This window comes from Pinus tabuliformis, chromosome X (assembly GCF_031772625.1).
Source record: "Pinus tabuliformis cultivar Carrire ecotype Pingquan chromosome X, CPIR1, whole genome shotgun sequence".
NCBI lineage: Eukaryota > Viridiplantae > Streptophyta > Pinopsida > Pinales > Pinaceae > Pinus > Pinus tabuliformis.
Genome location: NC_142308.1, coordinates 1,344,154,321 through 1,344,167,989, shown reverse-complemented (window position 1 = coordinate 1,344,167,989; position 13,669 = coordinate 1,344,154,321). Strand labels below are relative to the sequence as shown.

The window sequence follows — 13,669 nt, the reverse complement described above, 5'->3', positions numbered from 1 at the left end:
TTGCTTCACTCTTGTGAATGTCTCCTGTAATGCTCCAAACTTAAACAAACAATGACATACAAAAGCAAATACGATTCATACACAGAAAAATTAAACAATCAGCAAATGCTGAATACACAACAGCATTGAGAACCAGCGGAGCATTTTATTAATGGAATGGAGCAAGTACAATAGTGTGGAAAATGCACACGGGCTTGCCTCAAGGGCAAGCTTGACAGAACCCAGGTGTCAAACAGTAATCTCAATACTAGAAAGAACTGCTCCTCTAATGCTTTGCGCTATCTCCTAGTAACTAGAACTGTTGGCTGGAAAGGAGCTATAAGAAACCCCGTCTCCAATGCTCAGAAAATGATGAAACTTTACCCACAAGCTCCTTGGCCAAAACCCAAAAAGGGTTTGGCCTTAATCCAACCTTCCAATTTCGACCTCCACTATAGCCCAGGCCCTCCAAATAGCTTCAGAAATACGGCCTGCAAGGAATGGCCACAAAGTCCTCCTCCAAGCTCTGAAAGGGAAGCAAACACCACTCCAAATATCTCCTCTAACCTCCATGGCAAAGCTCAACCTCAAGGATTGATACTCTACCCACCAAATGAGCTCCTACACACTGCCTCTGCGCTGGCCCAGGTACTGCGAAGGTCACACTACCAAGCCAGAAGCTCAATCAGCTCCCAAATTCTCCCAATGCTAGCAATCCTCCCTAGCCTCCTCTCCGAAAAATCTCACATCAAATCTCCACTACTAAGCACCACCATCAAACTCGACCTCCTCTCCATTGCGTCTTCCAGTAATACGCACCACCTGGAAGGAAATGCTACTGCTGGAAATCACAATGTGATCCTCCTCCTAAAGAAATGAAGAAAACCTTCCTAGGGTGGCACTTGAAGTCCCCCAAAGAAAGGGTGAGCTCTTCGCTTGAAGAACTCGTGCTAAACAGCCAGTGACTCGGCTAAGCAGCTCGAGCAACCAAAGAGAAATCGATATACTCCAATGATGAATGAGAAGAGGAGAGTTGCCTTCCTTATATAGTTTTCATGGAGCACTTTTCCCTCCATTTCGTCCTCCATCGTGGGCCCTCACTTAACCACCATCATGCAAAAGTTAACCCCCTCCATGCAAATCGAACTAGGGAGTGCGTAATTCCCTAGTGAGGGTGGTCCCCATGTGTAACTTAACTACAAAACAAACATCTTCTCCTAAGTCTAATCTCCTAATAAAATCGAATGGGGTCCACTAACTCCAAAATTGGCCCCATAATACAAAATTTAATCTTGTTCCAAAATGATTTAGGAAGGGGCATGACACCTCCTCAAGAGTCTTGTCCTCCAATATCTGGTGAGGACTCCTTTTCTGAACATAAATTGTCGTGTTGGATGCTTTTACCCATAAGGAAATGGGTACATCTTGATCATGAATCATCGCTTTGATAGCCTCCACATCGGACTTGTTCTTCCTTTCTGCAACCCCATTCTGCTGAGGATTGTAAGGAACTATCCACTCCATCTTGATCCCTGCCTCCCTGCAAAAAACATTGAAGTCCTTGGAAGTAGACTCTTCTCCATTATCTGACCTCAAAACCTTGATCTTCTTTTCTGTCAAGTTCTCTACCTGAGCCCTGAACTCTTGGAACTTGTTGAAGACCTCATCCTTGGTCTTCATGAAGTAGATCCATGTCTTCCAGGAGAAATCATCAATGAATGTCACATAGTACAAGAAACCGCCCAAAGATGATATTGTCATCAATCCACATACATTTGAATGTACTAGATCCAAGATCCCCTTGGACCTACTATCACTACTTGGAAAATATCCCTTGGCATTCTTGCCAAGTGCACAACCCCTGCAAACACCATCATGCTCTACCTAGAGCTCTAGAAGACCTGTAACCATCCTCCTCAATGTTGGAAAAGCCCTATAATGCAAGTGAGCAAATCTTTGATGCCATAACTCACATAAACTAATATTGTCATGTACCAATGCCTGGGCTGGACATCCTAACAATTTGTATAGTCCTCCCTCTCGAACACCAATCACTCCCATTGAGTCTATGCTTGATCCCTTAGGCCATACAAGAACCTGACCATCAACAAACACAACTCTGTAACCTCTATCCTCCAAAGCTAAAATAGAGAGCAAGTTTTTCTTCAATCTTGGAACAAACAATACATCTCTCATGTGTAGAGAATCTTCGGACTCCAACTAAAATGATATTGTCCCAACTCCTTTCACTTCATATTTCGCATTATCTCCAAATTCCATGTACAATGTCGAATCCTTCTTTTTCAAATCTATGAGAGAGTCTCATGAACCTGTCATGTGCCTCGAAGCACCACTCCAACCAAATATCAATGTTGTCAGTAATAGTGCCTATAAGAGTGGAGACAAAGAAATATTCCTTTCGAAGTTCATCTGTAAACTCATTAAGTATAGATTTTGTTGTCTTTTCTTGTGGTAGATGCTCATCATCATCATCAACATCAGTTGTTGATGCATGTTGCTTTCCCTTCCTTTTCTTCTAAGGACACTGGGAGGCATAGTGACCAAATATATGACATTTGAAGCATTTGATCTTTGAAAGATCCTTCTTCTTCTTATCTTGAACTGGAGTTGATCTTCCACTTATATTTTTCTTATCAACATTTCTTCTTCCTTTTCCTTTCCTTGCATGAGCTGCAAGGGCTTGAGTTTCTTCATCTTGAGGTCTCTGCAAGTTGTTCTTGGACAACAATCTAGCCTCCTCTTGGACACAATCAGTCCAAAGCTGATCAAACTTGGGCAGCTCATCTCATGCACAAATACCTTGTACAAATGGATCCCATGAAGAAGGAAATCCATTAAGAGTCATTATAACAAGCTCTGCATCATCAATGGTATCTCCAATGGCTCTAAGTTGATCTCTCAACTGGAAGACTCTCATGAGATAAGTGGCAACTAAATCTGATCTGGACATCATGACACCACGGAGTTTATGCCTTAAGGCTAATTTCCTACTAGTGTTCTTACTCTCGAACAATCCCACCAAAGCATCAACCATTTCTTTATGGAATCAAGTGATCCTTTATGGAATCTATCAAGATCCTCTTAGCCTTTACTTCATTCCTCTTATCTTGCCTTTCTCCTGAGCATCTTGTGGTTCTAAGACATTCTCGTTCATGTAATTATGAATCCAATTTTCATCCAAGACAAGGAGTATCCTAGTCTTCCAAGATCTATGATTTGTAGCACCATCCAACCTATCCTCTACTCTAAGACTGGGCACCATCTTGACAAGAGATCAGAAATATAAACAAGTTGTTGAATACTTGGGGCTAAATTGATGGTTGATCTTCCTCAAAGCTCTGAAACCATGCTGAAATTCTACAGCATGTGTAGCAGAATACAATTTTCTAAACTGATAATTACTTCCTAACAATTTTCAAACAGTATTCTTCATGCCACTAATATCATTGAATAATCACACAGAAAATATCAATTGTATGTGCAACAGAAACAATTAAGATCATAGAAAGACAAACATGTGCAACAGACACAATATTTTTACCCAGGAAACCCAACCTTGGGAGAAAACCCATCGATCTTTTCTTAAGGAGAAATTGTCTTTTTAGCAAAGTTTACAAATCAGAAATTTGTCTAGAAACCAGTGCCAACATTACAAGTCAAATACCAGTCAAACTTAGTCAAATTGTTAAATAGTCAATGCTGGTCAAAATCCAACTCTACAGTCAAACTTCAGCTTGGTCAAACTCAACCCTGCGGTCAATTGTTTGCAATCAACCCGCATGTGCAGCCAAATCTACATTCAAATTTGGTCAAATAAGCAAGGTCAACGCCAGTCAAAACTTGGTTGTGTGGATCAGTCAACACTGATCAAACTCAATCAAACTTCAGTCAATGTGGCATCGTCAAACTCGTCCTTTTCACACGTGTGGCCTCCACGAGAGAGATAGAAATGAAGAAAAGATAAAAGATGATCTCTAGCAAACGATTTCTCCTTGGTGAACTTCTCCTCCACTGGAAAAGATTCAATGAGCTTGCTATGTTGATGATTTGTCTCCTCACATGCTTGTCTATTTATATAGAGTTCCAATGTTGAGTGGAGACCCATAAAGAGGCACCTCGTCACAAGAACCCTTTCACTTAGGGAGCCTACATTACAACTCAACATTAGACTAGAATTGTTTATGAGAGAGTGAAGATTCTACAATTGTTCATTATAAGAAGATTTCAGGAGAAAACTGTGAATAGGATTTATAATCCGTCCAACATTTCGGGTGTAATAAAAAATAGCTCACTCCATCCCAGAGTAAACAATGTGAGCATCATGGGCCAATCTCCCCTAGCAAAATCAGCATGGCCGCATTGGGAGAAAGACCGCCCCTGGGCCATTCATCCCTAGCCAAATCAGCATTGCCCTACGGGTGAATGTATCATTCTCCCTTTGTCAAATCAGCATGACCCCATGGGAGAATGTCTGCCTGCTGTTGCAAAAACCTCAACAAATTTGTCAAAAAAATTCTTGTATGTGGTAATTCAAACATTTATTTTTGTCACATGTTTGGCTGATGGACATGCTAAAGGAGCCAATTTGGTGATCTCACTTTGTAATGATATCATTGTCCTCATCAGTCCCATTGACCTATTTTCTTCATCATTTATTAGATTTCAATAAAATTATCTTATTTTATCTTATCTCCTCTCCTCAAAAGCCAATGTGTAGAGTATAAAGTTCAATTGGACTAAGCCTGTTGTGCATACCAGCAAAAGTTTACCACTTCAGGTAGAGGAAATTTTCAATCTAAGAGACTTATAAATCAAAATTTCTCTCAAATTGTAGCAAAGCCTGTTGCTTAAGAAAGAGATTCAAATTAGTCACCATGCTATGATGTCATTTAATGGAAAAACAATCTTCTGCTGCTCAATCATTTTCATCCCTCTATGCACCATATTTAGAGGAAAATTGCATTTATATCAAAGCCCTGCAGGAGGAAACTAATTTAAAATCAAAGTTTTTTCCTTGTGGGGTTTTGAGTGTAAAATTGGATCTTGAAACTAGCTTGTAAAAGAGGAAAACTTCTCTTAGACATGGGATTGAACACTTGCTTCCAAACTCAGATTGAATACTCGTTATACTGATAATTATTAAGATAAGCAAACCGCAACCGCTTTTCTTGATTCTGACTTCTGATCCTTCCAGTTATTACATGCAGCAACCCCTGATGGCAGAACCAGCAAGCTGTACATTGCTCAAAGCTTTTGGAACAATGTAAATATCCCTTTGCTAATTTAGCAACAGAGGGAATGTTTGCATTCTAAGAAGAGTCTGTTTTATCAACATTACATTCATCTTTCATAAGGAACAACACCAACAGACAAATGAGAACTGCGAGTCAGATATTGAAACTTTTCTGCATTGAGATAAACAGGGTTAAGACTGAAACCTTCTCCAGACGAAAGGTTCTGCAACAGTATGCTGTTTATTTTCACTATCAATTTCGCCGCTTGGTAATTCTGAAATAACTGATGCTTCTGCTACTGTTATAAGCTTTAGAGCCTCTTCCCAGCATTCTGCACCATTCCAAAGAAGCTTGCCTGCAAAAGTCAACCTGCACAGTAATAGACCTACTCGAAAGGAATAACTACAAGATGTCCATTTATAGACATAGCTTCCTAGAAAGAAAACAATACACATACACATTGGGTCGCCCATGCAGTGGAACATGTGATAGGGAATAATGGAAGTTGAATATACAACACTTACAAAAGGACAAGGTCGAACTCTAACATACCAAAAGCAAGAGTGAGTAGTTGCAACCTTTAGGAGAATATGGATGCAAAAGTCCTCCCGAAACACCTGAAGCTCCTCCACCAATTCCAACCTCATCATATATTTCAATGCATGTTGGTGATGTCTTGGAACAGTGCTGCAACAGTGATAATCAAGAGGGTTAGGTTGAACTCGTGACATGAACATAAGATGGACAGATGTAGAAAATATAAAACAGTCACGATTGGGACTTATTACAAGTTTACAGCTACAACCCCATACAACAATGCATACAATAGTGCATACAGCAGAAATTGGATTTGAAGGAAGCAATAAGGGGTAGCACTAGTAATTCGAAACAATATCAATAGAAAGAGAGAAGTACCATTTTCCTTGAAAAAGACTCTTGAAGAAGCCTTGGAACAGACAAGGGGCAGAAGAAAACATGAAGGACAAAAACTTAAACGACAAGGCGGCAATGAATTCCTCCTTGTAGCAGTCTAAGAAACTTCTTGAGATGAAAATGGGTGCTGGAAATTGCATGCTGCACATCAAGCTTCTAAGTTCTCATAAATGCTAAAGAACTGTATTTTGGATTTAGTGACTATTTTGAAGAACTTTCTTGTTGTTGTATGTATGATAATAACTACAAGAGCTTACTGTGAGAAGGTTAATGACATTTACTAGTATAGCTTTAAGCCTTCATGTTAACCAATTGCGCATAGGCCATGGTTGTGCTGTTAGAAACTGCAGTTAAATTATGGGGTTGATTTTGTGTTCAAACTCAAAGTATATACTAGTTACCAGTGGCGCCAATTTATACCTATAGGTACTTCTATCTTAGTCAAAGCATCCATTCAATAATGTCCATTGCCGAATTTAAAATGTGTTATACACATGATTGCTTCAGCTGAAGTTGGTAATTGTTTGGCAAACACCTCCAAAGACAACCTGTAGATGACCTGTAAAATGTTTGAACTTGTGCATTGCTGTTTACTAAAAGTTTTTTATGCATGAAGGTTTACTTCAATGGTATTACCAGTTGTATTCTCATGCCGGCATTCAAGACTTTTGGAAACACAATCCTGTTGTATTCTCATTCTTTGGGCAATCTTGTTCTTTTGGAGAAAGATTTGCCACTTCGCAGCCAGCATTTGAGCATGTTAAATGGCTTGCAGGGTTTGCATCCAGCTTATGGGCCAACTGAGTGGCTTGCCAAAAGATGGATTTGTTGGCATATGTTTTCTGGAATTTTGGCAGATGAAGCGGTGGAGCTATTGCTTGCTCTGTTGCCAGCCTCTGATAAAACCGGCAAATCGCAACTTTTTCAACTCACCAATGTTATCGACCGATTTCTTCGAGAGTTTTTAAACTGTCAAAAATTTGCGATTTAATCAATAAAATCACGAGTTTATCACGATTTGATCCAAAATCTCGCATGTCTTTTCAGGGCCATGTATAAGCGAAGGAAAATTTGACTTTTTCAGTCATTTTGCACTCAATGCTCAATGATTCAACCCCATGGAGAGAGGAGTTTATCACTGCCGAGGAGGAGGAGATTTGACAGGTTTTGTGGCATGGATTTGGATTTTTGTCCACTGCTCAACATGAGTGACAGCAACCGCCAATTTGAAGGTATGGATTCTCTTTGTTATGGTACATGCTGTTGTTGATTTTTGCAATATATATGGTGAATGATTGACTGAGATTAACCTTGTGGCTATTACGTATCCAATAACCGTCAAGAGAACCCCATCAAGCTAACCCGCAACCCTAAACCCGCAAATGGTTTAGAAAAGCCTATCAGTTTTATTTTTATTTTTTTTAGTTTGTTGCAGCTTTGAATCAAAATGTTTCAGACTTTAGTTGTCACTAGAGCTGGGCCACTGAGAGCATGGTCCTTATTATTCTTTAGCATAGATTGTTCCCATGTTTCTTGAGCCCCTGTTTTTTGTTGCTATCTTGTGCACTGTACATTTGTGAGTATGTGGGTTGATGCTCGATACTAGCCTGATACACATCACAAAATGCTTGAACGAATCTGAGTGTGTTAACTTCAGTGAGTGAGAAGAGGCATTTAATTTCACAATTTGATTTTTTGTAATCTTTTAATATATATCTTGATTCTTATGTGATGGGTAGGTTTTAATTTTTTTTTTTTTTTTAAATTGTGCCCTAGGTTCAAATTCAAGTTCAAACAAAATGTCGAGGCAGGTGGATGGCAGGTGGACCCTTTGTGAGAATAAGGTGAACCAGATGCCCAAGGTGGGGGTCAAAAGACAATATTTGACTTGCAAGTTGTGCAGCAAGCATATGTCAAGGGGCATTGTTGTCACACAAATGGTCTGGGCAGCGCGACAATGCTCAGACCGGGGGCTGTCACCTTGATCCCCGATCTCTTCGTTTAAGCCGTCTCCCGAGGCTAAGGGGGGTAGACCATATGGGATAAAGGAAGACCAACTGTGCACCAGTTGGGTTGGGAGACACAGCAAGGCAATTTAGCACCTGATTGATTTAGAAATTAATGTACCAATGCCTTATGGAGTTAATGATTAAATGATTATTTATTAAATGTTGCAGAAATATGAACCTTGTAATCATTTATCATCAAATAACCCAAGCAAAGATGAAAATTGCCAAATGCGAGATAATCAATAAATGCACAATGCCTTAACAATGATCCAACAATTAAATTTCTAAAGATTAAATGCTTTAAACAACCATAAAATTTAAATGCTGACCAGATTTCAAATAGTTAATCTCCAGATATAAACATTTTAAGCACATTTAACTACAGAAAAGTGGAACATAGATACCACAAAAGACATCAAAAAATGAATTTTTTAGTTTAAGCTTTTCAAATTTTTTTAATTTTTTAAATATTTTTATATTTTTAAATAAAACTAAACTAAGCAAAAACTACAGTAAATGAAACTTAAATTTACTAAACTAAACTAAATGAAGTTTAAAACTAAAAATTAAAAAATCTAATTCTAAAAAAAAAAAACTAAATAAAGACTATAAAAAATCTACCCTAAATGAATCAAACTCTAGAATTAACATTTTTATGGCTTTAAAATATATATATATATATTTATATTTTATAACTTCTAATTTATGAAATTAGAATCAAAATTAAAAGAAATCAACACCTAATCTATATACAAAAATGAAAACCGAAATTCTTTTTATTTTTATATTTTTTATGATTTATTAATTTTATTTTTTTATTACTATTTTTTTTATGAGATTTTTTTATTTATCAAAACAAAACTAAACTTTTAAAAAATTTCTAAATGTCAAAACTAAACCCTGTCTTAAGAAAAATCACACAAAACAAATAACTTTAATCGAACAAAATTAAATGTATCTAAACTAAGACAAAAATTTAATTCTAAAATCTAAATAGACTAAACCTAAGCTAAACTATACATAAACAAAAAAAAGGAAACTAAAATCGAAACGTCTAACTTAAAAAAAACCTAATCTTATCAAATGTTTGACAATGAAAATCGAAATGTTTTGAATTTTTATTGCGTTTGTTTTGCAGGTTGGATAGGCGGCGAAGGCAGCATGACGGAGCAGTGAGAGAGAGCTGGGATTGACGTAGGTTTGGGCCAGCGTTTGGGTAGCATGGAGAATGCTGGTTCAATGGAGGCTGCGTGGGAATGTTGGGCAGCAGAATGCGTTTTCCTTTTGCAGGTTTGGAGCTAAGGGGAGCAACGCAAGTGGAATGGGTGCAGGTAATGCGATTCTAGAAGGTTTTGCAGCGTGGGATGGCAGAAGCGCAGGAGTTTGTTGCAGATAAGGCGAATGGTGAGCAGAGAAAGGAACGCAGGTGACTGAGGAATATGCGCTGACGACATATGGCAGCGTAAACACGTGCCAGTCAAGGGAAAGAGGGCTACGCTTGCTGACTCTGAGGTTTCTTACAAGCTCGAAGAAAGATGTGTGGGTATGACGTAGATGCCTTTGCGTCATGGTCTCGACCCATAATTGATTTTCCCTTCCTGTCTCTGATTACTTGCTCTGATACCATGTGAAAATTCTATCACTGCAACAACTGATTTATTTTACCTACTTATTTTTCAATAAGTTATTTACGAAAACCCTTCAGTAAACATTAAAATAAACTTTGTTGCAGATATCACACCATAATACAGAAACAAATACATGCACAAGAATCAACACATCAACACAGATATTTTGGACAAATGTCCCCGGAAAAACCCAATGCGGGAAAATCGGTGCAGTAGAGGAGGATTTCATTATTAAGCAATTCTTCAGTACAACTGGGTGCCAAACTGGCTTACCCAACAGAGAATAAAATTCTCCAGCACTTCTCCCAACCTTAGCATTAGGCTTACTGGCCTCTACACAGCTCCCAGACCTACTACATAAGCTCCTGCCTCTTTATGTCACCCACGCAAGCCCTCCAATGACTACGCAGTCTGATGCCTCTGCATCTTCCTCTCCAACCTCTGCACTGGTCTTCTAGTGATGATCCCGACTCTCTGTTTTGTACCCGTTGCCTCCTGCTACTCCCCAAATCACTGGTTTGAATTTCTCAGCTAACCCTGCTCCAGAAATCAAACTAACTAGTCTCCCTCAGTGTGTTCTCCAGCTGACCCTCAAGCCTCTTCTTATACTTTTCCTATTGGTCCTTCAACGCCCGAGATTAAATCTCTAATCAACGGCTAAGATTAGATTTGGCTTGATCCATGACTTTTGGAACCTTTTAACCCAGTTTTACATTAATACTCGTTCATATTTTATTTTTCCTAAGTTTGGACTTAGGAACTCCATTAAAAATATTAATTATTTTAATATCTCCCAAACCCATTAGAATCTGCCCAAACCATTTTTGGGTCTTGGAGATCTCATGTGCTTTAGCCTCTCCACCAATTTTCATGGCTACAGCACATCCGATACTACCCCAAATCAACACTTATGCTCCTTGTGAGAGCATTTCTTCATTACTTACTTCTTGGACTAGTCAGCATTTCTTCTTGCTTCTTAGTCAACAATCTTATACTCCTTATGTGAGCATATTCTTTTGTTGACCTTCATTGCAATGTAGCACATGCCTTCAAGCATGTCCTTGGTGAAAGAGATTCTTTCATATTTGATCATGTTATAGAACTATCCCCATGACTCAATAATATACAGATGATAACATGACTAAACTTTAATGCATACATACCTCATCTTGATTCTCCTTTGATCATCTTAGCTTCATTTGGTTGTCCTTGGTGTGGCCCTTCTTGCTTCATCTTAGCTTGCCTGCATATCATCCCTTTCTTGAATCCCATGAATGGGATTCCCAATGAGACATCTGCTTTGGTTCATGAACCTTCTTTTGAAGATTCCATCATAGGATCTTAAAGACCCTTGCCTTGCAAATGTTTCTTTCCTTTTGATGATGGAGGTCTTCTAAGATTCTTAATCATGATCAATTTTCCTTTCATCGTGGATGAGGTCCTATTCTAGGTATGCTCCTTCTACATGAATATCTTGAGCTATATCTATCATGCTCCTATATTCTAGAAGATATTTCTAACCATGCATTTTGTTGTCATTATAAATGCTACTTCTTCATGAGTATCTAGAACTTTATGTACTTCATGCTTCTAGATTCTAGAAGATGTTTCTAGCCATGCAATTTTATTTTATTCCTACATGCTCCTATCCTACTCAAAATTTTGAAAGAAGACTTGAAGTAAAGAGTTTGACTTAGTCATAGTAGAGATTCAGAGGATCTTCCTTCTTTTGCTTATTTTCTTCTTCTTTCACCTCTTAAGTCATGTGAGCTTCTTCCCTCTTTCTTTTCTTGTTGTTGTCCTTCTTAAGCTTAGGACAATTCCTTTTGTAGTGTCCATATTCTTGACATCCATAGCATTGGATTTTGGACATGTCTTTGTTGTTTGTTCTTCGTGGACCAAATTTTCCAAATTTTTCCTTTCTCTTGGCCATTGTAGCAAATGCTTGCTCCTTTGATCCCACATCTTCTTTTGCTTTAAGTCTGGTTTCATCTGTCTATCTTTCATAGAGACCACATTTCACTGAGTGTGGTTACTTCCTTCTTGGCATATATGGTTAAGGGGGTGATCATTGTTATATCTCACACATCATGCTCTCATTCCCTAGATCCTTGAGCAGTTACAAAGAGAAAAATCAATAAAAGGCAAAAGGCATATGAAGACGGGTGGAAAAACAAAGGTCAGGGTAATTCATGTACCACGATTGCTCCCTCCTTCATCTATACACCCAAGTGTGGGCTTCCCTCATCCTTGCTACCCTTGTACCATGGCATGTGGCTTGGAGCCTCCATTGATGCCCCCTGTTGTAACTTTTCTTTACTCCTACAATCTGATTCTAAAATTGTACCATTTTTCTAAAAAACATTATACAAGTTATCTCGCACTTTGTAATAAGGTTGGCATGTTTATAGATGCCACTTTCATTTTGAATTTTAGGCAAATAATATAGTTTTATCGTTTTTCAAATAAAATATTCAACTGTCTCCAACACACTTATTGTTCGTGCATGTTTCAATGGCCAAAACTTACCCTGCTGCAATCAAAGGTCAACAATTAATTACGGGAGCCCCCCGCACTCCCGATGTTTAACAAAAGGGGGGGTTCCGCAATCCAGTTTCATGAAAACTACCAAAGGTTACGTGTCGAGCACTCATCCATTGCACACCCCCTCCTAAAACTACTTACTGTCGACCCCCCTGCAAACCACTCTCCCACCTAATCGTTATTCCCGCTAACTTATCCCTCTGCTATCATGTCTACGAATTAGCCGCCAATATAGTTACAACTATTCCCTTCGCTATTCTTCATTATATAACCGTTATTCCCGCCAACGTTCCAATAGTTGTTTTGGACGCGCCAAGGCTCCAAGCATTAAATTCATTAACAGATATTCAAAAGTTAAAAACATTCTCTAAAACTAAACTATCCTCGATTAAATCTATCATTTTCCTCATATCAGCAGTGTTTACAGGAGCACTTAGTAGCAAAAAAAACTCTAGAATTTCGCTATCGACCCTATCAAACAGTCAAAAATTCACCGGGTATTCATAATTTCCTGCTTTCCTTTTAATTGAAAATGAGTAGTCAAAAGGGAAAGAGTAAGATAGTTGTAGAAAAACCTCTGCTTCCCCAAATCCCGAATCTAGATGACTTCCCATTAGTAAATGTTGATTTTAAAATTGCAGAGACCAAATGTGAATTTGACTTGTACGAATTGCACAGTTGGACCTTGCAAAAGTTTGAAGACGCTAGCTTTTGGAAATCCATGTTCGCTCAGTTTGTTTTCCCTCAAACCCATCAATTTCCTGAATTTGTCTCCTGGTGTGAAAACCGTTATTTGCCCGGTTAGAGAGCAATAGTAACCAGAAATGGTGAAACCTTGTTCTGTATAACCCCGGAGTCCATTTGCTAGGCTTTGCAAATTAGTCCCCCAAGCTCTCTTCATACTTTTTCAATTGATTCATTAATGGAAATCTATCAGAAACTTACCTTTCAACAAAGAGCCAACATTTTCAAGTCATTTATGTCAGAAGGTTCTGAATTGCCTCGTCATAATCCACCATATTCCTCAACAACATTTCCAAAAATGTCTAGACAAATAATTTCTATTGTATGTTGTCTTCTAGGTTATCAAGGTGATGAATGGATTAATGAGGTCATCTTAGGATTCCTGTCAGCCTTTGCATCTGGGAAAAAACCATTTGTCTTTTTCAATTTTGGTCAGTGCATTTTAGATATCATTCATGAACAATTCTTGAAGTTTAATGCAGAAAGGGCCTTTAAACATCAATCTGTATTAGTGTATTTGTTTTTATATCATCAAGCAGAAAGGTTCAAGATGCTACTCCAAAAGTTAGATTCACAG

The 13,669-nt window shown here is 38.4% G+C and overlaps 1 protein-coding gene across 4 annotated transcripts in view; it reads right to left on the bottom strand.

The window, feature by feature from the left end:
- The window catches only part of LOC149145045 (FAD-dependent oxidoreductase family protein), a 152,025-nt gene that overhangs the window by 107,313 nt on the left and 31,043 nt on the right, over positions 1–13,669 (bottom strand). For 2 of the 4 annotated variants that reach the window (XM_089449425.1, XM_089449428.1), the window contains exons 3-4: positions 5,813–5,921; positions 5,439–5,589 (exon numbers count right to left, since the gene is read on the bottom strand). In XM_089449425.1, coding sequence (XP_089305551.1) covers positions 5,439–5,589; positions 5,813–5,921 — 260 coding nt within the window. Of the gene's footprint in view, positions 1–5,438; positions 5,604–5,786; positions 5,922–13,669 lie in introns of all 4 variants that reach the window. The other 2 variants (XM_089449426.1, XM_089449427.1) reach the window with 1 other exon arrangement.